The 27960-nt window shown below is 39.7% G+C and overlaps 1 protein-coding gene across 2 annotated transcripts in view; it reads right to left on the bottom strand.

Annotated features, from left to right (window-relative positions):
- The window catches only part of MCTP1 (multiple C2 and transmembrane domain containing 1), a 3344116-nt gene that overhangs the window by 609470 nt on the left and 2706686 nt on the right, over window positions 1–27960 (bottom strand). For both annotated transcript variants that reach the window (XM_044064134.1, XM_044064133.1), the window contains exon 16: window positions 9041–9160. In XM_044064134.1, coding sequence (XP_043920069.1) covers window positions 9041–9160 — 120 coding nt within the window. The remainder of the gene's footprint in view (window positions 1–9040; window positions 9161–27960) is intronic.

Here is a 27960-nt window from a genome sequence, read left to right as displayed (position 1 = left end):
CAGACTAACAATCTTAGTGTAATTTGTCTAATAAATCCTAGTCCTTTCTAATACTGCCTATTATTAGCTGGTAAGTCACTTAGTTAAAGCCAGACACAAAAAAGTTGTAGATGCTGTAAGGTGATATGGCTGTGAACTGTAAGTGTGCAACGAAAGGTATTTTAGGCTTGAGTGAGTTATTATTGTTAATTCTTTCCCCTCTCACCTTAAAGACCCCTTCTCTGTACGTATCCTATGTGATTTCTGGCATCTCCCTCACTGCCAAAAGCACGATATTGCTTCTAGTGCCTCATTAACCAGCCTACATTCTCATGTTATATAAGACAATCTTGCTGTTTCCTTCTAAAAGTTCTAGAAGCATAGATTCTCTGCTTTCTTCCTCCTCAATCACTGTGGGGCCAAATCGCATCAGTGCTGTAAGGTTATCTGCCTGACATACACCTTCCTTCACATACTTAGCCTTCTAACATTTCTCCACACATTCTTCCATGTCTCACCTCCTCAAGGGGTCAGAAAGGTCCTTATCTACAATTTTTAGTCCCTTTCTATTATTACCCCTTCCTCTTTCCCTATCCTTCCTCCCCTCACTGTTATGCATCCCAGAAGCTCCTTATTGTCACCTATCACCTCCCCCTTGGCCCATCTCGCTGACAAACTCCTGAACTGTAAGTGTTAGAAGAGGTACTGTGACACTGGCTGAAATTGCCCTTTGACTTCCTAGGATGTGTCCACAAACCACCCTCCCACTCATGATGACTATTCATAGTGATGCAAACATTGGTGATAATCTCAGTGGCCGTTTCACCTGAAACTTTTAATAATGCTCTCTGTAGAGACCCATTTGATGATATAATATTTATTCTTATTCATTTGCATGTCATTTGTTTCTAACAAAGAAACACAACATTCACAAAGAGTAGAGAATACTATAAAGAACTAAAATGTATTTCAGTAAGGCAGTCTTTTAATGACTTCCATAAAACTACTACTTATAAATCAGTAAGAGCACAAGGAATACTTTCTGGTTAAAAAGAAGCCTAGTTTTCTCTAAACTACCCGAGCAGTAACACTTTACTTACTGAACTGTGATAAATGTTTATGCTCGTTGAGACATGGAACTAGCATCTTCACCACGACACTGCTTGGGAGACTGCATAAGACTGAAAAACATACAGGCTGAAGACAGGCCTAGCTCTACGGTTGAATTATAGGACCTGCAGAACATCCAGGATGCACTAAACTTAAGGAGCTTTCATTTTAAGAAGCAAAAGAAAAAGGAAGAAGAACACAGCAGCCATTTTAAGACGCATCCAGGAGGAAAAAGAATTAGGAAAATGCACACAGCACCTGGGACATCTAAGGGTTGAAGCATGTGATATGCTTGTTTATAAAAAAACATAAGGAGAGTAGAACATGGGCAAGATATGATGAAGAGCATCTTGGGAGGTGGTGGTTAAGGGACTGGAGAAGACAGGGGCTGCTACTTGAATTCTCCTTGACTGACAAAGTAAGTAAACAACAACAGGAAACATTAGTCATGTTTAATATCGGCAACCCATGTCTCTCTAAAATATCTATAGATTGACCTTATTTATCCTGTGTTGACTGGGTTAAACCACTAGTTTAGTAGCTTTTTTTCAGGGGAGACCTGAGGTGGTATTTATACTACTAGGGGGAATTAATGGCCAGGCAATCAGAAAATTTCTCCTACTCTTTTCGATAATTGCCATGAGATCTTTTACATCCATGTGAGCTACCACCAACTCAAGTAGATGATGCCTTGGTTTAATGTCTAATCTGAAGGATGACGCACTCAGGAGTACAGCACCCCCTTTATGCTACACTGCAATGTTACCAATCCATCTACCTGATGCATGAATAGAACCCACATGGTCACATAAATATTATGTATTTGTGCTGCAGCCTGCATGTTTTGTTAGAAATTAATTACTTTGTACCATATAATGGAAACCACTTTCAATATACACTGTCAAGATTTCCAAACTCCTAACTTTCACCAGCTGCAAGGCTAAGACCAAAGCTAAGAAACTGAAACCACACTGGGATATTTACCTGTCAGTACACAGCAAAAAGGTGCAAATTTTGACCCCCAAATCACTGTATATCTAGCTATAACAGAGGTTAATAGATGACTAGCCCATTGTGCAGTGCAAATTAGCATAGGTAGTGACAACATGCAAGGTGTGCGTTACTCTAAGACACATACAGCATGATCACGCAAGGATCAAAACAGTCCAGTATGCAACGCATGCCCGTTAGTGCATAATGACATGGAACTGCGAATCCCCTTGCAAATAAGCCAAGTGGTTTAAGCAAATGATGACTCCCAAAATGATCGACACATTTAGAAGCATATAAAATAGGCACACTGCACTGTGGTACTTACCCATTTTGAACACTAAGATTTGTGGCAAGCATTACAGGAGTGATGTTAACAACAGCTCATTACCAAATGTTAGCAGATGCTATCTGAGGCAGTGCCTGCAGTATTGCACATTATGGTCATTCTCACCAATGGACAAGTTACAGACAATGCCTGAAATACTACCGATACACAGATCACAGACTGTTCGCAGGTGGACTGGGAGACTGTAAGGGACCTAGTTGAACTGCTTCACCCACAACAGAATCATGAAGGGATGCACAGGATGTCAATTTCTGTGGATATTAAGATATATGTAGCTTTAACCTACAACAGGCCCTCCCAATCAAGAAAAGAAAGCAGAGTAAGTCCTATACCTAGCATCTGCAGACTGCTAAATGATGACCCAAAATGTTTATTAGTAGCAGATCAAACTGCAGCTCTGAGTTGGCACAACATTGCAGAATATATCAAGAAGACCTGCTTATTAGATACCTGTCATATCAATATCAACAGATATGCAGACAGATTAAAGGAAAGTTTCAGCAAAGGTCTTCAAATGCTATATTGGATTCATACTAATTAGCTCATTAGGTCAGCAGTCATACTTGGAGAGATGCTTACTATCAGAAGTTACAGTATTACTACCGAATCCTGTCAGAGAAGACCTACTTAGGCTTAAGCCTTTACATCAGTGTTCCTGGTGAAAACATGAAATGTAAGTATCTGCAATAAACAATTAAGTCCTGAGAATGTATCTTTGTAGACACAGAATGATGTGGTGTGGGCATAAAGCATCAATAGACCATTAAAAACCCAGCTCCCACTGAACTCTCAGTGTATATGACACAACATCATTTAAAAGGGTCATCAGTCATTCAAACAGACACTCAGAAAAGGACAACAAACCATTTCCCTTCATCCCTCACAGCGCCTTAAAGGCCAACAAATTATTTCCCTGCATCCCCTCACAGGACCTTAAAATCCTTAGTTTAGCCCATTCTTCAGTTTATTTTTCTGGAGACACTCATCAGCAGTTGACAATACCTATAAGAGGGGACCAATTGTCCTTAAATGAGCTTACTAACTGTATCATGTTCATCATGACTCCCCCCCCCCACCACCACCATGTTCCTGCTTCACAGCTTGAGTTTCAGGCATGGAATGTGTGTGGCTTTGAACTCCTCCTGGTCTCTGCAGTAGTTAGCTTTATAATGTTCAAATTCCAACAACAGCTTTCCTAGTGAAACATGGATCTTCACTTGAACAGGGGATCATGCTGCAGTCAGCCATATTCATAGAAGTACAAAATGACATCCTAGAATAAAACAAAATATATGTTTTTACTGCAAGTGGTTATAATTTATCCAAAGAATTTAGCAGGACTTAACTTCAGCTATGGCATATAACTTACAAAGAACTAACAGGACTCTGTGATGTCTGTAATATAAGATTTTAGGTATGAAAAGGGAAGAGCTATCTCACAATAAAATCACACTCCAGATAAGCCAAAGGGAAGTTTAGCATGGAGGTTGATGTTCGATTTAAAGGATGGAGGAAACAGAGTATCTTACAGTTTGTGTGAAGGTCTAGTCTGAGATATTAGAAGATAATAAAAAAAAAATCCAAATCCAAGTTTAATTACATTGTTGCTATTTCGAGGGTGTGACATCCGAAACAGTTTTCTTATGGGGTTCATAGCTGCAGAAAAATAGGAAAGGAGCCACATGTCTGACCCATGACAGATCTGTACACCTGTCACAATACACTGGAATCTAATATGGACCTTAACAGAGACCAACAAAGCAGAGCTGTGCATCCCAGTCAATATGGCATGCATGCTGCTCCTACTGCTGGCATAGTGACTTTGTGGAAGAATAACTTAATATTTGTTTTATATGGCACCCTGCACCCCCAACATGGGACTATACACCCCACACTCCTGCTACTTCTATAGAGACTGCTGCATCACAGAATAGAAGGATCACCCTGATGTGCAACAACCTTGGACTTTCAGGCTTAGAATATCTTCTCTGATCTTATTCTAATAATATACCCATATACCCCCCCCATCTTATTCTGAGGATATATTCCCCCATGCTATTCTTCTCAGGACATACTCCCACATCCTATTTTGGAGATCACAACTGCAATTCTTGGAATTTCAACAGGCAACCCTTAAACTGGAAAAGGAAGCATTTCAAAATGGAAGTCTGTAAGCCAACATAAGTAGTAAAATATACATTTTACAGTTAACATGTCTTCTGGAAGAGACATCAAATGCAAACCAAAAATTCAATAATGAAAGAGATATTTAAACAGAATACATGCTTCAGACTAACTTTTGTTTATCCGTACTTGTCTTAATGCATTAAACCACTGAAATAATTTCTACATGTATAACACAATAAGACAAAGTATTAAAATATATTCTTCTGTCATTCTGCCAATTTTTAGATCCAAGCAAAGCAACGTTTATAGCAATGGAGTGTTTAAAAACAGTTGTGTCTGAAGCGTAGTAAATTTAGATGTCAGCCTTTGCCTGAAGTTTGTTAAACAGTGGTTGTGTCATGGAGAGAGAGACGAATATCATCAGTGTATTGCAAGATATTACTTTTACTATGGTTTTGCCAAAAGTAACTGACAAATATATTAAAAAAGAAGTAGAGTGGTGATCAAGTCTTACTGCCCTCCTGAGGGTAATAAACTGGGAACAGATAAGCTGTACTGCCAAAAACTATCTGAAAATGGATTCTGGGAAAAAGAAAACAGTTACCATCCAGATGTTATACTTTAATTGTACAAATGGGAATTCTCAACAGAATCAAATCTTTGGAAAGGTCAAAGAAAACACAACCACTGGTTTATCCTCTAACCATTGTCTTAAACTGTGCATTTGCCAATAATCTGCAACTTTGCTTTGTGTCTTCCCATACTCACTGAACATGGACCATTTATGTTAGACAGCTTAATTATTTACCTAATAAAGCAGACATGCTCACTTTTAAAAAAGCCATGTGTGTGAAAAGCTAGGGTACAAAACACGATGTGCAGGAATCAATATGAACAGGTAGCTCAACATAACATATTTTTCAACAAAGTAAACAAGGACAGAGAAAAATCAAACAAGTTTTTCATTTGCTCATATGGCCACCAGCTCCCTTTTTTTAAACAGAGATTTTTTTTTCTCTGAGAACTGTTGAAATTATGCTCCCAAATGATTCCATCAAAAAGTATCATAACTGGCTTACTGCTTATTCTGGCATTTCTCCACGCTCTTGTAGTTTTGGATGTAGTATGTTTAGAAATTGAGTCTGGGAACCATACCATCAGAAGGACAAAGCGCCCTCCAAAAACACTTTGAAATCCTTTTAGTTTAACTTGAGGCACTTAGCAGTCAAGTGTAGCATACAGATCCTGAGGTTGGCAGCCTCAGTCCTGGGAAGTTTTGCTTTTGAATCTGCTGACATACCTCTCAGCTCCCTAGAATTTTACATAATACCCAGATTTGTGTGTCATAGTTTTGGTTTGTTCCCCATAAAATGTGTGTTTTTTTGGGAAATTTTTGAGGACTGAAATAACTAATGACTGATACTTGAGGTTCAGACTTCATATCCTTCAGAAAAGGTATACTAATGCAAAACGAAGAAATGTTATTCTATAACCATTCTAAGATTATAAGAATAATACTTAAAATCTGTCCCTGATTTTTGGCCTTTGTTCCCCATTATTTTTTTACTTTATCCAGTATTCTTGTGCTAAGTGTTTGAGAGATATGCCTGCTGGGGAACAGGTATGTAACTCTATTAGCAGAGACACTAGCAAAAATGTATAACTATTTTTAGTAGTAACCAGAATGTCATCAGAAGAGTAAACTGTATGCTTAAAACTGGAGAAGTCCAGAAGCAATGTCTTGATTCCTTTTCTTTCTGCTTCAGTGACTGTATTTGATACATAGAAATACAAAAGTAATGACAGATAAGAAATGCCAAGGCCTCCCTGATCTGCCAATTATTTTACCTGGTGATATAGTGCCACTGTAAATGGCTTCTTCTTATTCAGCTCCGGGATAGGCTTATCTCTGCTCTATGTTTCTTGAACTTTCTTTCTTCCTTTGAAACAACTATATTATGAAGAAGGCTGTACCACTCACCTACAGACATTCCTATCGGGGAGAAAACTTCCTTATATAATGCAACCCCTAATTTGAAGAATAATAAAGGAAATACAAACTTTAAATTATTTTGCGTCTTTTTCCTTTATTTTTCCTTTCAGCTGTGTTGAAACATGAATGATTTTATTATGGGTTGTGGTTCTCATGGGTGTTATTACTGTTGTGAAAAAGTGTTCTGACACTAGACACCAATATGTATGCCATCTTTGTAACTTGAAACATGGCTAGAATGAAGGTTTGTAAATCTCTGGAAACATATATACAGACAGCAATGACAATATTGGAAAGGTATAGAAAACTATATGTGTTTATAGGTAGGTAGATAGATAGATAGATAGATAGATAGATAGATAGATAGATAGATAGATAAAGACTTTGTGTCCTTAATATGTTCTTGTGGGTTTTTGCAAGGTGGTCCAATCTACTCCCACATCCCACAGACATTTAGGGAAGTGAGTTGAAGAACCTCTAATTTGCCCACAGGTGTGTGTGTGTGTGTGTGTGTGTGTGTGTGTGTGTGTGTGTGTGTGTGTGTGTGTGTGTGTGTGTGTGTGTGTGTGTGTGTGTGTGTGTGTGTGTGTGTTTGTGACTGCATTCTACAACTGTTCACTGTCTCATTGTCTCATGGAGGATTGCTTTTCTGCCTTGCACTTATTGCATGGTGAGAAAGAGTTCAGGATCCCTGTGATCCTGAATGAAATAAAGTAAGGTATCAGAGAATGAAAGAGTTTTCTCACTTTTGAATTAGTTTATATGGCACAGACAAAAAACTTCTGAGTGTAATAAGGAGTGCTGGGACCACCTGCATCAGATACACAGCAATCCTAAAAATACTATTATAGCTACTGAGGTATATTTGGAGAGATCTCACAATATACTATTATAGCTACTGAGGTATATTTGGAGAGATCTCACCATTGTGCTTCTTTTTACAATAATTTCCATTGGCTTGAATTCACCAAAGAGTTTAATATAGGATGTAGGATGGTTCAGTCAAACATATTCCATATAAACAGATCAGCTTCATATTTCTTGACCATATACACATACCACCAACTGATAACCTCCAATCAACAAACTAATTCTTTGCTACCTCCAGAAAACATACACACAGACACACATACATGCACACACACAAGCAATCCCCCCAAAAAAAATAATTCTGGGGACTCCACGTTCATTGCCACAGTTGAAATCATAGAAACCATTTCCATTTTCACCCCATCAAGTCAGCTCTGAAGTCCGGTTCAAAATATTATTTTTTTCCATCTCCACTGAGAGGCTATACATAATTGGCTTAGCTATTACTTGGGGACATATCAATGACACGTATGTAGGGGCAGCATGATAACCACCTACAATGAGATATGGCAAAGTGTAATCCTCTGCATCCAATTCACTGCATCATTCAGATATTTAAATGTATCCTTTGTGAAACATAGCCTACCCTGAGGTGGTGTGACTTTGGAGTTAATTATATTTAGTTGAGGAGGTGAAGAGGATCCTCCCCTGTAACCCCTCTTTCCTATATCTTTTGGTCAATTAAATGATTTGGTGAATAATGTTCCATTAATTAGTTTTTTTTAATCAAATCTAATTTTGTCCAGATGAAAGGTGCCTATGCATGTAAATGCATGTGTTTTCCTGAAAAACTTAAGAGTGGACTGTCTGCAGGCTGCAGCTATTCTGACAGTTCATACCATACAGATGCAACTTTAGTGCTAATATACTGCTGACTTCATGTGATCTCAGAACTGTGGAAGGCTAACATTTTATTTTTATTTAACATTTGTTTACCAGGAAAGTCCAAGTGGAACAGAGCTCATTTTCAGCAGAAGCCCAGCGAAAAATGCTCCAGACTCTTGTCTTTGGAATGTAGGAGGAAACTGGAGCACCCAGAGGAAACCCACACAAACACAGGGAGCACATGCAGACTCTGCAGAGAAGGAACCCCAGCCGAGAATCAAACTGAACACCCTTATGCTAACCGCTGCACCACATCTAAGTAAATAACTAAAGAGTTACCTCAAGAGTATTACCTGACCAATGTGACGGTTGTGATAACGTTGGTTTATTTAAGAGGAAATCTCATTGCTATTTTTAACACTGTTGTAATTTGTTATGCAGCCTTTTAAATACTGGGTGCTGTATGTGCGTATGCATGTGTGTGTGTGTTTGTGTGCACTTGTCTGTCTGTGTGTACATATACACATACATATACACATACATGTGGTTTTTATTCTTGTATATTACTATAACAAGGTTATGACTGAAAAGGGCTATACTGGTCCAATTTGTCTACATGTAAACAAACAAAATAAATAATAAACAAACAAACAAAAAATAATAATTTCTATGTATAACAACACAAGTACACAGAATACTGCAAAACTGGATTCATTTTCATTGGCCAAGCCAGATGCTGAACATTGGATTTAATGCTTCACAATTAGTCTGCTAACATGAAAATTCTAGAAGCTTACCATATCAGACTGTCTGGTATCCTTCCCAGAAATGATTAACAAGTATTTCCAAGACAGCATCAGTAAAAGTGCCAGTGGTATCATGAAGAGCTCAAAATTCCAGACGACTAACAGGAAAAGCTAGAAGAAGTCAAACCAAGGAAGTGGTTAAACACTGGAGCCAGCTGTTCACTTTATTCTTTTGTATAATAATAATATATATTTTCAGGAAGTCACAAGCAAGATATTGTGCAAATCTCAGGATAAATCTTGAATCTTTAACATACATAGAATGAAAGGTGAGATATGTAAGTATCTGCTTTAATACCAGAGGTTCAAAAGCTTCTCAACCAGCAAACACGCTCAACAGAACTCTTTCTTGTTCCTGTGATACACCATTCTAAAGTAATCTTATTCAGGAGAATTCATCTTCTTATTGTCAGTGTTACTTATACTGCTGATATCAATGGCTGATATCAATAAATAGCAAAGATGGTCTCCCATCTCTATTTCCTTCCTCCCACAAAAGATGTAATTATTCTAGAAAGCAGGGGTCATGGGAATGACTAGTGAACATAAAAATGAAGCACAATTTCCTAACATAAAATTGTTAAGTAGCTTGGGAAAAGGTGGATGGGAAGTGTGCTTATTGACCCAGAACTGGTGTTATAGGAGGTACCATCGTAACTCACGTTTTTCAAGTATTGTCAGTCAGTGGATAATCTTGCGGGCCAGAACATTTAACAATAACTAGACTATCATAAGGGTAGATGACAACAGTCTCCGTCAGTAAAGAACAGTAAACTATTCACAGTTTATCTGCCAGGTGGCAACAGCCTGGCCAGACCAATACTGGGTCAAAGTTACTCTCAGTGTAAGTTTGCCGTGATTCCAGAAGACTTGCTCTCAATGTAATTGCCTTACTTTGGTTTAAGTCCTAGCTATAAACACACTTGCAACAGGGACCAGATTCCACAATGCCTGCCCTTAGCCTGGCCACTTACACTGAGAGCAAGTCTTTTGGAATCAGGGCAATTGTCTGTTTTAAAATGGTTTCCCTTACATACCCTTGTTAAAGGAAACAGTTTCTTGTAATACAAAGTCAATAGAGCAAGTGACTAGGGAGTAAGTGCTCAGATGCTAAAAAAACAAAGATAAACCCAAACAGAATGCTCAGAGACACTCCAAGGCTGTAGATGTAAATAAAGTTCCTATCTGCTAACTGGATTCTGCTCAGCACGTGGTGCGAATAACGTCATCTGTCCTTGTGAAAGTGGTTGAGACACTTTTAAGAATACTAAGATAACTGCTGAGGCTTGTGTCTGAGGAAGCCCAACAGGGTGAAAGTGCTAACCTAACTCTGCACAATAAATCTATCTTTATTTCAAACTTCGTCCATTGGATTTGTTGGAGTTTACTACTTGGAATTGTTTTTATCTGAGAACTTTATTTACATCTACAGCCTTGGAGTGTCTCTGAGCTTTCTGTTTGAGTTTCTTGTAATAGTGCATTGGGGTTATGTGATCCAAGTAATACTTCAGTGTCCATTTGGAACTAGATTTGGTAAACATGGCTTCATTGAAACATACAACTAAATGAACAATTTGATTTAATTATATATTTTGTTTTATTTTTATTGACTGTGTAAGTCCCACTAGGCTTAGCCTGTTTTCATACCCATAGTGGTAATTATATTGAACAGAAATATGATGTCAACTTTGGTACTTCCTACAAAAAATGTAGAACTTTTCTTCAACGATACCTTCTTAAGAAAGTATAAGAGAAAAAGTAATAAAATGAATAAAAGTATGATTCTAATAAGGGCAATAAAACTGAAATAAAATCAATCAATTTTACTTTATTAAATACAAATGTTTAGCATTTGTGTTGCACAACTAAAGCTGAAATGTAGGGTTTTTATTCAATAAAATAATGTTTTATGGTTTACTAAAGAGATGATTTTTAGCTAAAGGAAAAAAATGAATCTTTTTTTCTCATTGTAGTATATTCTTGAAATTATGAAGATTTCACATTAAAAGTGATGACCATTTTCGAAAACTGTGCCTAAAACAAAATTAGTTCTGAAATCCTTCATACTGAGGCAGTGGCTGACAGGAAATGTGTTTCTAGAACAGGAAAAGTACAGTTTTGTACCTACCATAAATGTAGATGTTTGAGTGTTCACCCTGCTGCAGTCATTACACTTGGGTTATCCTGTCGTCAGGCGGTCCCGCAGTCAGCCGGATTTCCAAAGTCTTGGTCCGGCGTCAGTTGCAGTCGCCTCATCCCTGATGTCAGTGCGCCAGGGGTACATATATTGCAACCGATGCCATTTTCTTCAGTTTTTCTTGCCCCAGATGTCAGGTGCCCCCAAAAAGGTGATCCAAATCAGTACCAAATGGTGTGAACACTGTACAAACACAAAATCCCTTCAGCTAGAAGCAAATACATCAGTAAGGCATAGCAGAGGATTAGCCAGTAGATCAGAGGGGTTGGAGGGAGGGTAACCTGGACTGCAGCAGGGTGAACACTCGAACATCTACATTTATGGTAGGTACAAAACTGTACTATGTTCATCATGTTACCCTGCTGCAGTCATTACACTTGGGTTAAGTCCCAAAGCTAAGGTAGGGTGGAGGCATCATAGAGGGTTAGTGGAGGCAATGAGGCCCTGCAAAACTGCAGTGGCGAAGCCTGCCCTGGACTTAGAATAAAAAGGTAAGTGATAGTGTTTGGTGAAGGTGTGCACTGAACTCCAAGTTGCAGCTTCTAAGATTTCCTTGGTAGGAACCCCCCTGAGAAAGGCTGTAGATGTAGCTGTTGCCCTGGTAGAGTGGGATCTAATGGTAGGAGGAACTGGTTTCCCATGATGGGTGTAGCAGAATCGGACGCAATGGCCTGTCCATTTAGAAATGGTTTGCTTGGATATGGCCTTCCCTTGAGAGGCTGTAGCATAGGAAACAAAGAGCTGGTCAGTTTTTCTGAAAGCCTTAGTTTTGTCCAAGTAGTAACGAAGCTGCCTGTGAATGTCCAAGGAATGCAGGAGTCTCTCACCTTTGTTCTGTGGATTGGGGTAGAAAGTGGGTAGGTGGATGGTTTGATTTAGAGCTACACTGGAAACCACCTTAGGCATGAAGGAAGGATTAGTTCGTAGAGAAACTCTGTCTTGATGAAAAATGAGGAAAGGTTCCACTGCCATAAGTGCCTGCAATTCTGAAACTCTCCTAGCAGAAGTTATTGCCAGGATCAGGGCAGTCTTCCAAGATAGGAACTGAAGGTCTGCAGAAAACGCTGGTTCAAAGGGAGGTAACGTTAGTTTTTCCAGAACAAAATTGAGGTCCCATGTTGGTGTAGGAGCTCTTCTAGGTGGTCTAATGTTTTTTGCCCCTCTGAGGAACTGCCTTAGGAGAGGATTTGAAAATAAAGGTGGATTTGTGTCGTAGTGAGCTGAAATAGCTGAAGCATGGATTTTAATTGAGGAGAAGTAAAGTCCTTTATGAAACATCTCAGCTAAATACTGCAGAATGTGAGGTATATGAGGCTGAGTTGTGTCTTGGCCTTTAGCTTGGTTCCAAGCAGAAAACCTTTTCCATTTGTCCGAGTAAGCCTTCCTGGTGCTTGGTCTCCTGGCTTCTAGAATAACATCCAGCACTGCTTGTGAAAGAGGGGCTGGTTGGATGCTTAATTGATTTGCCATGCAGCCAGGTTTAAGGTTTTGATCTGGCTGTGTAGAATCTGCTTGTCTTGCTGCGTGAGCAAATGAGGTATTTGAGGCAATATCCAGGGTGGGCTGTGAGCCATATTCTTCAATAGTGGGTACCAGTGCTGGCGTGGCCAGTCTGGGGCTATGAGAATCATTCGAGGTTTTTGACCTTCAAAAGAACCTTTGTGAGAAGACGTAATGGAGGAAAGGCATATGCTGTCAGGTTTTTCCAACTGAAGGAGAGAGCGTCCACTTTCCAAGCTTGATGGTGGAATGTCCTTGTACAAAATTTTGTCAGCTGGTAGTTTTGAGGACTGGCAAACAGGTCTATATTTGGTAGGCCCCATCTTTGAGTTATCATTGTAAATAATTGTGGGTCTTGCTTCCACTCGTGGGGATCTTTGATGTTTCTGCTTAGGTCGTCTGCCAATGTGTTTTTCTGTCCTGGCAGGAACTGAGCTTGTAACTGGACTTGGTAGGCCAGAGCTGTGTTCCATAAGATTATTACTTGCCTGCAAAGAGGGTAGGAATTTGTGCCCCCTTGTTTGTTTATGTACCACATTACTGTGGTGTTGTCCATCTTTATTGCAAGTTGTCCTGGCTGTAGTAGATCCTTGAAGGCTGTCAGAGCTTTCTGTACAGCTAGCATCTCTTTTTGGTTTATGTGCAGTTTTCTTTGTTCTGCAGTCCATAGGCCTTGAATGCATTGCCCTGCCATGTATGCCCCCCAGGCATAGTCTGAAGCATCTGTTGTGATAGTTTGCCTGGGTGGGGGCAAGGTGAAAGGCTGACCCTTGTTGAGGTGACATGCCTGTGCCCACCATAGAAATTCCTGTTGAAGGCAGGGAATGAGAGATATCACTGTGTCCAAGCTGTGGCTGTGTTGAGACCATACGCTTTTTAGGTACCACTGTAATTTCCTCATATGCAGTTTTGCAAATGGTATTATCAGAATGCAAGATGCCATGAAGCCCAAAGCCTGCAGAATTTTTCTTGCAGTTAATTAGGTCTTTGTTGCCATTGTTTTGAAATATTGAGTCAGTAGTAATTGCTTGTCTGGTGTAAGATAAGCCTTCTGGGCCATTGTGTCCAAGCTGGCACCCAGGAATGTCATTTTTTGTGAGTGTACTAGTTTTGACTTCTTTTCATTTACTGTGTACCCCAGACAATTCAGTAGTTGCTTCACAAAAGCCAGATGTTGTAAGAGAATGTCTTTTCTTTCTGCTTGAATGAGGCAGTCGTCCAGGTATGGATATATTTGAATTCCTCTTTGTCTGCAGTATGCAATTACTGGTGCCAGGCATTTTGCGAATACTCTGGGCGCAGTAGATAAGCCAAAGGGCAGTGCAGAGAATTGATAATGGGTTGAACCTGCAATGAAACGGAGGTATCTTCTGCAACTTTGTCTGATAGGGACATGCAGGTATGCCTCCTTGAGGTCCAACGTTACCAGCCATGCTTCCTTGCCCAACATGGTAAGTAGCTGCTGTAGTGTTAGCATCTTGAATTTGGGAACTTGTAAGTAAGTGTTTAGAATTGAAAGGTCCAGAATTGGTCTCCAAGCATTTTCTTTTCTGGGTACTAGGAAGAGTCTTCAGTAAAATCCTTGACCTTGCTCTTGAGTTGGTACCCTTTGAATGGCTCTCATGGCCATGAGAGCTGTAATTTGTTTTTGAACCTCTGCTATTTGATGTTGTGGCAGGTGTGGCATTCCTCTTTTTATTGGCAAGGTGTGAAAGTGGAATCTGTATCCTCGTAAAATTATGTCTAGTACCCATTTGTCCTTTGTGACCATGTGCCAGTTGTCTGCAAATAGTGCTAGCTTTCCCCCCAGGGGGGCTGACAAAAGAGTTTTGTTTGGCCAGCTGAGGTGCAAGTCATTGAGTTTGTCTTCTGGTGGGTTGAGACCTGTCTTCTCCTCCCTTCTGGGTTGGAGTGCCCCATTGACGAAGTTTGTACTGAGCTTGTGGTTGTCCTCTGCCCCTTGGGCGCCTGTATTTACCCCTCTGAGGCCTGTCAGTGGCTGGAAAGGACCAATTTTTTGTTGGCCAGTTTCTGCTGAAGCGAGGGTTTGTACTTGTAGGAAATCTTTGACTGTCTGCATTGATTTTGCCTTATCTTCCATTTTCTTTAAAACTTCTTCTGCTTTAACACCAAAAAGAACATCCTGCTGTAAGGGAGCATCTAGTAGTTTTGCTTTAACATGATCAGGCAGACTTTGTTCCTTTAACCAGGCATGCCTATGTATAACTGATCCAGTGACAGCTGCTCTGCAGGAGGCCTCTAAAGAATCAAACCCACATTGTAAGGTATGTTTGCCCACCTGCTCGGTGGCGTGCAACAAATCCTGTACTTCTTTCATTTCAGATTGTTGAGGTAGGGTGGTTATCTTTTGTTTTAACTGAGAGATTAGAAACTGCTGATACTTGAGCATATGAAATTGACAGTTTAGAGCTCTCATAGCTAAAGTGGCTGAGGTGTAAACCTTTCCCCCCCATCTGTCTAGTGCTCTTGAATCCCTTTCAGAAGGTACTGGATTTTTAGCCATGGAAGCCTTAGCCCCCTTGGGACCCTGGGAGATAGTCTCTGGGTCAGCTACTGGGCTTTTGTAAAGAAATTTGTGGGAATCAGGTACTCTGTAGTATCTGTCAGGCTTGGCCGGAGCAGGAGGCAGAGAGTCAGGGTTGAAACTGGATTCTAAATAGACATCATCCACAATGTCCAAAACAGGAGGGGTGGCTAGAGGTCTGTGTTGGGGGAGTAAAAGAAACTCTCTGAGCCTTTTCTTGGAATCAGAGTAATCCTGACCTTCCCAGTGAAAATGTTCCCTCATAGTGTGTAAAGTTTCCCCAAAAGAGTAATCTTCTGGAGGAAGCTGAGGGAATAGAGTCCTCAGCATCAGAATCTTCATAAGGAGAGAAGGAATAGTCTTGGTCCTCAGAGGAATCCGAAGAAATAAACAGTTGATCAGAGGAAGCAGATTCTTCCTCTAGTCTAGGCCTTTTGTCAGTAGGAGGCTGAGAACCCCTGATAAGAGAAATCAAATCTTCAGCCATCTTGAGCATCTGTTTCTTAGGCATAGGGCCTTGAACAGGAGACTGAAGTGAAGCCTTTTTCGGTTTGGAAGGAGTCTTCGACTTGGAAAACGTTTTGACTGTAAGAGTCGTTGGTCTGAAAACGCCTTCAGAAACCGATGGGGTTTCCGAAGCACCGACATCCTTGGAAGGTAAATCGTCGGTAGGGCCTGAAGTAAAAGGCTGCGTTGGCCTAGTAAATTCCGTCAAAATATCTGTAGCGGTCTCGGTTTCTTGAACTGCGGTAGTCAGAGGCTGCGTCGGAGCCTCACTGACAACCGGAGAACCGGAGACCGGATCAACCAAGGCCTCGGAATCGGGCTTAAGCCTGGGCTGTCGATCCTTATCCCTGCGCTTTTTGTGCACGCCGGTAGTCGGAAGCTCCGACGGCATGTTATAATTAAATTTTCTGCCAAAAAAGTGTTGTGCGAAATCAAATCGTCTTTTAATAGTACGTTTATTAAATCTAGCACAAAAACGACAAGAAGTGACGTCGTGATCACGGCCTAGGCAAGGTATGCAGTAAGAATGAAAATCCTTATGAGGTATTTGCTTCCCACAAGAAATGCAATTGTTAACTTTTTCTGACATCGGTCTGAGGCAAGAAAAGTTTCCCCAACGGGGTACTTAGCTTTATAAAAGACTTCGGTCTGAAATTCAAATTAGAAAATCTCAGGAGTCGGCCGACCGGCACTTGCGAACTGCTTCTGCTTCGAGCACTGCGCGGCAAGAAAGACTGGTGTTGGTTGCAATATATGTACCCCTGGCGCACTGATGTCAGGGATGAGGCGACTGCAACCGACGTCGGACCAAGACTTTGGAAATCCGGCCGATTGCGGGACCGCCTGACGACAGGATAACCCAAGTGTAATGACTGCAGCAGGGTAACACGATGAACATCTCATAGAGCACATAACCATAGATTGAAATGATGATAACGTTAAATGTTGTTAAAAGAGACATTTCCAGAGTGGCCCAAAGTTGAGGTTAAATGTTTTACTAGTGGTTATAAAAACTCTCAAGAAGGTATTACGATTCATGTTATGACAAAGTCCTCACTTCCACTAAGTTACAGGACATTGATAGGTCAAACATAAATATTTAACTTTGCTCATATAATTCTCTTTCACCCTGTTCTTTTTTGCCTTTTTGATTTTTATTTTAGCCTCCTTTCTGTTGCATTAATCTACTGATATGCTGGGCCTTTACCAAGATATGTATAACTCTCTTTATCTATCTGTCTATTTATCTATCCGTCTATTATGCCATTTAAATTTTTTGTACACTAACTGAATTGGTTATAAAGTTAAGTTTGGTTCTTTCTTGTAGAATATGTCCCATGGGTCCAGTCTACTGCTTCAGGTCTTATCTGCTGTTCTCTTTTTGCCTCTGATTGTTTTGTTATACCTTGTGTTCTTTAGTTCAAAGAGTCTCCTAATTATTACCTTTGAGTTGCTCACGGGTCTATTTTTCTTAGCTCTTTGATCAAGTTTTCTTGCACCCTCTGCATTTTTTCTCCAGTAGCGGAGGCTCTTTTTTGACAGAGGCTCCCTTTCACCTGTATGCTCTACTGTGCAGCCAATGTATCCATTCTTCCTTCTCTCAGTTTCTAAACTATGTGACATTTTGTGAAAAAAATAAATGTTTCCTGCAAACATTGTGGTATGATAATATGGTATCTAAACATTTGGAGTTGCTTAATACTCCAGTTCCAGGATGTATGTAACTACCAGCTGACCTGTTCTTTTCTCCATCCATCTTCCTACATCTACATATGCAAATAAAATTAGTATACTGTTCTCCTGTTAGTTAGTTTCCCTCTATTGGGAAATTATCTATATCTCATGTTCATTTTTTTCTCTCTTTGTTATTACTCAGAGGTGTACTTACAATAGATACCTCAACCAAAGTTCTAGTACATTTTCTCTTTTTCTTTTGTTGAAGAAGCCATATGCAAATGTATGTTACAGTATAAACTTAATTACTGATGTGTAAAAAGATATTTGCAACTTTTTTCTTTTTTTTTTTTTTTAATCAGCCCACTTGGATTATTCTGGTAAACAAATACAAATAAGTAAATAAAAAATGTGGACCTATGTCTCAGTTCTGACTTTTTATAGCTCATTAACAATAGCAAAGAAAATGACTACAAAGAGTTGGGAAAGTGAGGCCACGCTTTTATTTAGAGAAATTATAAATACTATTACTATTGAGTGTTATAAATAGATGCCTGCTATTAAAATGAAAACAAAATAACCATATGGTATCATTACTGGATAAAACTGAACTCATTAATAGAAACATATTTATCTACGTTCTATGATCACTTTGTGGCTGTTTAACAAATTTTAGTAAAGTATATAATAAGAATTGATATAGACAATTGTGTAAGTACGTTTTTGTTTTATTATGTTAATGTGTTTGTTCCTGCATATACATTTTTAATAAAATATTTTTAAAAAAGCAACGCAACCTTTTTTTTTTATGTATTTCTCTCACTCTGTTCTGTATTCCATCATGTGAATGCTCTTCACTGATCTTTGTCACTTCTGAGTTTACGTTGCTTCTCCTGCATGTCTTCCCTACTGGTACTATTCTCAGCTCCCTTAGAACCTTATCATCCCCTCCTATTGGCTTTCTTGAGTTAGCCACAGAGTCGACTTCATTGGCTGGTGTCCTCCTCCTCTACGCCTACCATTCTCTATGTTCTGCTTTTATGCTTTTGAATAACAGCTTGCTTGTTCTTAAACAGGGATCTTTTGGATAACAGCCTGCTTGTTCTTAAACAGGGATCTTTTGGATAACAGCCTGCTTGTTCTTAAACAGGGATCTTTTGGATAACAGCCTGCTTGTTCTTAAACAGGGATCTTTTGGATAACAGCCTGCTTGTTTTTAGACAGGGATCCTTCATTTCATTGGGGATAAATTCCTTAACTTTGTCTTGTCAGAGCAAAGATGCCATTGCAATCGTCTGCAAGAAAATGAGGGTTGCAGGAGACATTGGATAGATCTGCATTCTCCTTCTCCTCAGCTGTTTCCTGATTTTTGTCAAAAGCCTTCCTCTTGCTATACAATTTTGCAGAAGAGTCAGGAAGCCATTTAACCTGAAATCTTGTGATGTATGATTTTTGATGTTCCTAAGAGGTGTTTGCATTCAGTTGTTTGTAGACTAACAAGCATAGTCATATCAGACTATGATTTATCTGAGCTATTGGCAGATTATCAACACAGTGAGGTTTGCGGAGTAGAATATCTAATTCTGGTAGAAAATGCAATGGCCTCATTATTTACTAACTACAAGAAAGGAATGTCAGAGACTATTACATTTCTCTGAAAAGATCCACTTTCTGTGTAGACAAACTTTATGTTGTGGTCCTTACCTTGGTTTTTAAAAGATTAAGTCTTTCCAAAAAGGTTGAGATGCAGTATATATGTATATATATATATATATATATATATATATATATATATGTAGATATACACACACACACACACACACACACACACACACACACACACACACACACACACACACACACACACACACAGTGGATATAAAAAGTGTACACACCCCTGTTAAAATGGCAGGTTTTTGTGATATAAAAAATGAGACCACAATATAATAATTTCAAAACTTTTCCCACCTTTAATTTGATCTATAACCTGTACAATTCAATTGAAAAACAAATCTGTTAAGGGAAACAATATAAAAAATAAATAAAAAAAACATAGAATATGCTGGTTGCATAAGTGTGCACACCCTTAAACTAATACTTTGTTGTGTGTGCACACCCTTACACTAATATTTGTTGAAGCACCTTTTGATTTAATTACAGCATTCAGTCTTATTGGGTACACACCTGCCATCAATTAAAGAGACTCTGATTAACCTCAAATAAAGTTCAACTGTCCTAGTACGATTTTCCTGACATTTACTCAGTTGCCTGCTACAGCAAAAGCCCTGGTTCGCAGAGAGCTTACAAAGCATCAAAGGGATCTCATTGCTGAAAGGTATCAGTCAGGAGAAGGGTACACAAAATTTCCACAGCATTGGATATACCATGGAACACAGTGAAGACAGATATCAAAAAGTGGAGAAAATATGGGACAACAGTGACGTTGCACAGAACTGGATGTCCCTCCAAAACTGATGAAAAGACAAGGTTCAAACTGGTCAGGGAGGCTGCCAAGAGATCTACAGCAATACTGATGGAGCTGCAGGAATTTCTGGCAAGTACTGGTTGTGTACTACATGTGACAACAATCTTCTGTATTCTCCATATGTTTGGACTATGGGGTAGGGTTGCAAGACGGAAGCCTTTTCTTACACAGAAAAACATCCAGGCCCATGTAAACTTTGCAAAACAATATATCAGGTCTCCCAAAACCATGTGGGAAAATGTGTTATGGCCTGATGAGACCAAAGTTGAACTTTTTGGCCACAATTCCAAAAGGTACATTTGGAGCAAAAACAACATTTCGCATCACCAAAAGAACACCATCCCCATGGTGAAGCATGGTGGTGGCAGTATCATGCTTTGGGGTAGCTTTTCTTCAGCTGGAACTGGGGTTTTAGTCAAGGTGGAGGGAATTATGAACACTTATAAATACCAGTCAGTTTTGATCCAAAACCTTCTGGCGTCTGCTAGAAAGCTGAAGATGAAGAGGAATTTCACCTTTCAACATGACAATGACCCCAAGCATACATCCAAATCAACAAAAGAATGTCTTCATCAGAAGAAAATTAAAGTTTTGGAATGGCCCAGCCAGAGCCCAGACCTAAATCCAATACAAAATCTGTGGGGTGACCTGAAGAGGGCTGTGCACAAGAGATGCCCTCACAATTTCACAGATTTGGAGCACTTTTGCAAGGAAGAGTGGGCAAATATTGCCAAGTCAAGATGTGCCATGCTGATAGACTCCTACCCAAGAAGACTGAATGCCGTAATTAAATCAAAAGGTGCTTCAACAAAGTATTAGTTTAAGGGTGTGCACACTTATGCAACCAGCGTATTGTACGTTTTTTATTTTTTATATTTTTTCCCCTAACAAATTTGTTTGTTTTTCAATTGAATTGTACATTTTATAGGTCACATTAAAGGTGGAAAATGTTTTGAAATGATTTATTGGGGTCTCATTTTTTTTTATATCACAAAAAACTGGCATTTTAACAGGGGTGTGTAAACGTTTTATATCCACTGTACGTATATACATAAATATAAAAACTATAAAAATAGTATATAAAAACTATGGGGTTGTTGTTCAGATAAGAAGGTTTAGAGATCTGACACTGGAATTAGAACCTCATTCTTAGACTTGAGAAGACCTTTGAAAACTGGAAGTGGCATAGGATATTTTGAAGTTGTTTCCATGAGATGGGTAAATCTTGGCTGTCTTGGCTACCTGAAAGCCAGTGGGCAAGATGGCAGGATTCCAATATAGCCTTCACTAACACCCTCTGTCTTCATTTTAAGGGAGGAATTATACATATAGGTTCATAGGTTGGTACTAGGCTATCAGCCCTAGGGCCTATACAAGCCTAGCCATAACAATTCCCTGGCTATTTCTTCCCACAATATTTACTTCCTTGGACCCCTGTCTAGAAGTTTAAGATTATGACAATGGTGGACTTGAAAAGGGGCACCAGTGCAAATTTGGCTATGTTGTTGTAGGAGGTTGCTAGTTTATTCAGATTGCTTTTGGATAGGTTAGTATAGATAAGGGAGGCATAGAGAAGGGTGGAAATGAGGTGGGTTTGGGCAATAGAAATCTTAGCTGTGGCTGTGATAAAGGGCTTTATTCTGTAAAGGAATCCAAGTTTTCTATTAACTGATTTAATAGTTGAATTAATGTGTGTGTCAAAGTTGAGATTGTTATCTATTGTTACACCCAGGAGTTTGGTGGTGGTGTCAGGAGCAATTTGTGTGCCATTATTTGATGTAACTATGAAAATGATAGGGGGGGACTTCTGTGTGGGAGAAAACAGTAATAATTTAGTTTTTGGGGGGTTAAGGAGGAGACATCATTGATGGAACCAGTTTTCTACTGAGGTAAAGACTTTTTGTGTACTGGTTTGGAGTTCTGCAGGAGAGGATGCAGCACAGATCAGTGTCAAATCATCGACATATTGTATGCAGGTAGTTTGGGGAAGGGAGGTTTTCAGATCCTTAATGAAAATAGTGAAAAGCAGTGGTCCTAGAATTGGTCCTTGTGGGACCCCAAGGGTGATTGGGAGCTGAGAGGATAGGTTGTTGTCCCACAGGACTGCTTGTTTTCTGTTTTCCAGGTAGGATTGGAACCATTGTACTACTTGAGAATCAAGTGAAAGTGATTTAAGCATACTTGTTAATAGTTGGTGGTTAACCATATCAAAGGCCTTTGAGAGGTCTATAAAAAGAGCAGAAGACAGCTGGTTAGTATTCCTATTTTTATTAATGCAGTCTGTAAAGGATAGGTGAGCAGTTGTGGTACTATGGAATGGTCTGAAGCCATGTTGGCAGTCTACTAGTAGGTTATTTTGGAGGTGATGATGCAGTAGTTGACGGTGGATATATCTCTCCATACTTTTTGCTAAGGGAGAGAGAAGGGCTATGGGGCAGAAGTTTGAAAGTTCATTTGAGTTTCCTCCCTTATGCAAAGGGATAATATGTGAGACTTTTCAGATGGATGGGATGTAGGATTCAGAAATGGCTCTGTTTATTAAGATAGAAATAGGGTAGGCAAGTACACCAGCAGCAATTTGCAGGTATTCAGCTGGGAGGAGGTCAGCTGATGGCATACATGCTTTAGGTTTAAGAAGCAGGGAGTGTATGAGAGATGTCGGAACAGGCTGGAGGTGAAATGTCTGGCACAAGTTGGATAGTGAGGGTAATTTGGAGGTGGTAACAGGTGCTAGTGACTGGATTGTTTCAGAGAAAAATTTGTTAAAGGTGTCAGCAATTTGGTTGGGAGAATTTAGTTAAGTTAGAAGGGGTAGGTGTTTTGGACTGTCCTAGGTGGAGTAGTTTACTGATTCCTGACCAGAACTTTTGTGGGTTTTGCTGTTGGGTCTGTTGGAATCCTAGGTAGTAGTTTTTTTTTGTCAAGGCGTATAGACTTTTTGTGGTATTACGAAGTTGTCTAAAGTTTTGGTGGTCAATTGGGTTTTTGTTTTTCTCCATTTGGACCAGAGTTTATTTCTTAGTCCAATGTTATGCCTTGTGTCCTTAGAGAGCCAGGGAGCCAGTTTGTTCTTAATTCTAACAGTGCAAGTGGGAGCATGGTGATCTAGGATTTGCAAAAATGTTTTGTTAAAGAATGAAATTACTTCATCAAGAGGTAGGCATTTTAGGGGAGACCAATTGCAAGCTTTGAGCTCAGCTTGGAAGTTAACTGGGCTGAGATTTTTCTTGTTTCTGGTAGTTCTAAATGCTATTTGAGAATGTGGGTCTTTTGCCTAGAAATGAAAGTAAGAGAATGATCCCTTATGTCGTCGGGGAGTATATCTGTTTTATAAGCAATGGGGTTACTATTAACTAGTATCCAATCTATGGTGGTTTGTTTGTGGGTTCTGGTAGGGAAGGTAATGGTTTGATAGAAGTCAAAACGGTTTATATAACTAGTTGGGTTGGCAGAGGTACAGCCATTCCAGACAATATTAAAATCATCAAGGAGTATGGTTTCTTGTGGTAGGGACATGGAGAGCCAGCTAGGGATATGTTCAAGAGTACTGATGTTATTACCTGGGGAATATACGAGCAAATAATATATATGGATTTATTTGTATTAATTTGGAGCTTAGAGGTTAGAATTTCAGCGTTATTAGGTGGTGGTGGATGTATATCTAGCGAGGTGACCTTCAATTCGGATTTGAACAATATTGCTACCCCACCACCCTTTTTATTTAGCTGGTCAAGTCTGAGAATGTTATAACCTGGAAGGACAATGTCATTGTCTTTAATTGTGGGTTTAAGCCAAGTTTCAGTAAGGCATAAGATGTCAAAAGAATAGGTGTCTAATAGGGCGTGAAGCTGGGTAATTTTATTATTTACACTACTTATATTGAGGTGACCTGTAAGTAGGGAGTTTGGGCTTCTTGAGAGGTTGAGGGGAGTGGTAGTATTGGCTGAAGAAGTATTAAGGGTGGTAATGTTAGGACCAGTGTTAGGATGGATGTCACCATGTAGTGTTAAATGATAGTTTGATAAGTTTACAGAGAAAAGGGTCTCCTTTTCTTATTTGGTGATATTTAATATGGGTTAGTCTATGAAACTGTGGTAGGAGGTAGGATGAAGAGGATGTTATGTTACTTTGTGTTAGAGAGGCTATAGGAGAGAGTGGGCTTGGTTGTCTTAGGGGATGTTGAAATTTAGCAAAGGTTAGGGAATTCATAGCAAGTTAAGCCATGATATAACAATAGAGAGGTAAGCCCAATAAACAAGAGAAGAATGTTAAGGAGTGTTGAACAGCAGTGGCTATACATAGTGAGGGGTATAGGGTGGTGGAGAATAAGCTATTTGGAAGTACTGAAGGCAAGTTACGTGGTGGGGCTGTTATAGAGAATATCAGCTGCTGAACAGTTAGGGTTAACAAAATGGAGCCAAAAATGTTAATTGATAAAGAGAAATGTAGTGGGCTAATTGGTTCATGAGGGTTGGGGGTGTGGCTATGGAAGTATAAGGTCAGGTGCACTGGGGGTGGATGAGATTTGGGGATAGGGTTGGGGAACAGAGTGAGCCTACAGGGCGAACGGAGTGAGTAGAGTGAGCCTGCAGGGCGAACGCAGCGGGTAGAGCCAAATGATGGACAAGCCACAGTGACAAAAACAATCTGTAGCTGTAGAGGATTGCAGCTACGAGATGTGTTTCAGTAGAGAGTAATCAGTGTAAACAGCAGCTGATTTCAGCAATATGTTCAGGGTAAAAGTTATATTAGGTGAGTTAAGAGAGGATAGGGATAGAAACTGGGTAGGAGAGCTTGAAAAAAGGGTCTAAACATGGTTATATTTGAAAGTTACATAGTATCAATCTAGTAGACTGCGGTGGTGGTGCTGCGGTAGCGTTGTTGCCTCACAGTTAGACGTTGCCCATTCGATTCTCAGTTAGAGCTTCTTCTGTGTGGCGACATGCCTGAATGGGCATTCCTTCGTTGAAGGTTGTGCGTTAGGCCCGGCAAGCCAGCATGTAAAACTCTACTGCCAATCATTACCGGATCGGAGTTCCGCTGTGGCGACCCCTAACCGGGAAAAGCCAAAAGACAAAGTATCCATCTAGTCCTGGTATATAGTGCCACCTAGTGGCTATCATAGGAATGGCAGCAACTTTAGTCAGTTAAGGGATTAATAGATAATATTAGTAGAAACTATGGTATGGGCTGGGCATATGAGCGGTCTGCAGTCGGCTGCTATCTCGCTCTGGCAAAGTGAAATACCTAGCACATAATCTTGCTACAGTTTAAAGAATAATATTTAAAATAGTAGTAGGCTACATACACTGAAGTATTTATTTTGGGGGGATATAACTCCGACGGGCACCTTGAGGGTAGTGGCGTCTTCTCAGGAATAATTGGTGGTGGTTATCTTTCCAGATGGTGCTGAGAACCTAAGCTGTATTTAGAGGGATTTTAGAGTCTTTCCTGGGTAGGCTAGAGTGGGAGCCTTCAGGTAGTAGACTGTTTACTAAGAAATTTATCATATCATTTATCTTCCTTCTGTGCTCTACATCATAGTCATGAGTATCATTTATGCATGTGTAGCCTGTAGCTCATTGTCAGCCTCTTTTATCTAGTAGTCAGTATATTAAATATCAGCTACATAGTCATTACACATTTAATGGTTCAATTTCTCCAAGTATTTTGGGTTTCTAATACCTTAATGGGAATGGACCTCATTCCTAATTCAGGGTATGACTAAAATTCATGAAATCAGTATTGTTTCAGTGTTTGATGTTAGCCAAAAGTGCTCTTTGCAACACCTGCGATGAACCCAAACCTGACTCCTGCAATTCATACAGAGTAACATGAATCCGTAACATATCTAGGTATGAGTGTAAATTCATTTTTATTAGACCTGTTTCTCCTACTGCTATAGGAAGTGTCTGGTTATTTTTCTTAGACATTACTATTGTTATGCAAATCATGGCTTTGTGTCTCTCTGTACATAAGGCACTGTAATCACTGGGCGTATCAATTTCAATGATCAATGTTGCCATTGTCTTTTTCCTAGATTACTATGTCTGGTTGGATCTACCCTAGTAGATCGACATGTTAAAAGAGCGAACACGAATTAACCGACGCCAAAAGATCGCAAGTCACTTCACCGACGCCAGAAGATCGACAGTGCACAAACACGGCATCACATACACCCGACACATCATACCAACAAATAAAACAAATCCCCTATCCAAAACCCACACACACAACACAAGCACACCAAAATCCTTACAAACAAACACTAACCCATACATACACAACTATCTACAACCCTAACCCAAACCCTTACCCTAAGGTCCGTCACTATCGCACACTCACCTAACCCGCGCCCTAACCCTAACTCACTTATCCCACCCCTACCCCTACAGACCACCAACACCCCACACTTACCTTACTGCACCCTAACCCTAACTCACTTATCCCACCCCTACCCCTACAGACCACCAACATCGCACACTTACCTTACTCGCACCCTAACCCTAACTCACTTATCCCACCCCTACCCCTGCAGACCACCAACATCGCACACTTACCTTACTCGCACCCTATCATCCGTCACTACCGCATACTTACACATCCTTTCCCCATCGCAGTGTTCTCAGTGTCGGTGTCTTCCTCCGTCGGTCTTCTGCCTTGTCGATCTTCTGGCGTCGGTAAAGTGACTTGCGATCATCTGGCGTCGGTTAATTCATGTTCGCTCTTTTAACATGTCGATCTACTAAGATAGATCCATCTGGTTTTATAACATCTATTTTTGAACTGTCAGTAATGGGTGATCTCATGTGATATAAACCTTGTAATTCTCTATAATGCTTTGTATTTCATGTATCCAGTCCTTCTCAGCTACTTCAATTTTGCAGTGTTTGCACAATCCCCAGTGTAACAGTCTTGCCACATTATTGTACTTTTCAGCATACATGCCCTCTACCATCAGTGTATCACATCCCAGCAACAAGATGTGCTACTGTTTCAAGTAATTTTTACAGAACTTGCATTTGTCTGTTTATCCCATACGTTCAGTGGACTTTTTAAACCAATTTGTACAGAGTCCATTATCCCTGGCTGCCATTAATAACCTTTCATCTTTTGGTTTCAATTCACCTCTCCTTAACCATTCCTGTGTCAAATCCTGATCAACATGAGGTTGTTCTAGGGGTTTTCTTTACTCACAACTATATTTATGTCTTTTCTGTGTTTCTTGTCTTCTCATCTGATCCTTCTCCTTATCTTCTTTCTTTTGTGTTTTGCACATTCGGTTGCTGCCTGATTTTTGTCTACTTCTGGTTTGATTTCCATTCCTGTTTGATACCGATATGTTTCTGCTAAATTAATAAAGGAGGTTATCTTACACTTGTTCTCTTCACATTTCAAAACTTTTATTATGTTTGGATCTGATTATGTCAGCAGATATGTGTGCAGTCCTAAAATTGCAGATCTATACATGTAATCAGTTTTGAAGAAGCCCATACCTTCTTCAGAATGAGGAATGTAAGTACTCTTTGCTTTAAGGGGAAGTCAATGTATGAACACACTAACAGCTACTATAGTCATACATAATAGCTGCTTCCTATCATCATCATTTATGTATTTAAGTAGTTGTGATCACATGATCATGGTCATTTAAATACATTCTGAAGATGCTTGCACTTCCAGCAAGAGAGTGAGTGACACCTTGTCAAAGATGCTCATCACACTCCCTAATTGGTTGTGTCTGGAAAAAAAACACTCTGTTTGCCCTGCCCTGGCTAGGGCTTTGCTTCCAGTTCATGTTCCCAGCAGATAGAAAGTCACTGTTGGATGGAATAGTCACAGTAATGAGTCAAAAACTGAATAAACTTTTTCCCAAAAATTGAAAAACTGAGCGTTGATCAGTAATTCCGTAAAAATATTTTTGAACAAATTGTAAGGAATGGATTTCTCTGCTTAAACAAATTACTATGGTGGATTTTTTAATGTATGTGAAAACAGAATTCATA

The sequence above is a fragment of the Protopterus annectens genome, chromosome 2.part2 (assembly GCF_019279795.1).
Source record: "Protopterus annectens isolate FY-2018-M chromosome 2.part2, PAN1.0, whole genome shotgun sequence".
NCBI lineage: Eukaryota > Metazoa > Chordata > Ceratodontiformes > Protopteridae > Protopterus > Protopterus annectens.
This window is presented reverse-complemented; position numbering and strand designations above follow the sequence as displayed.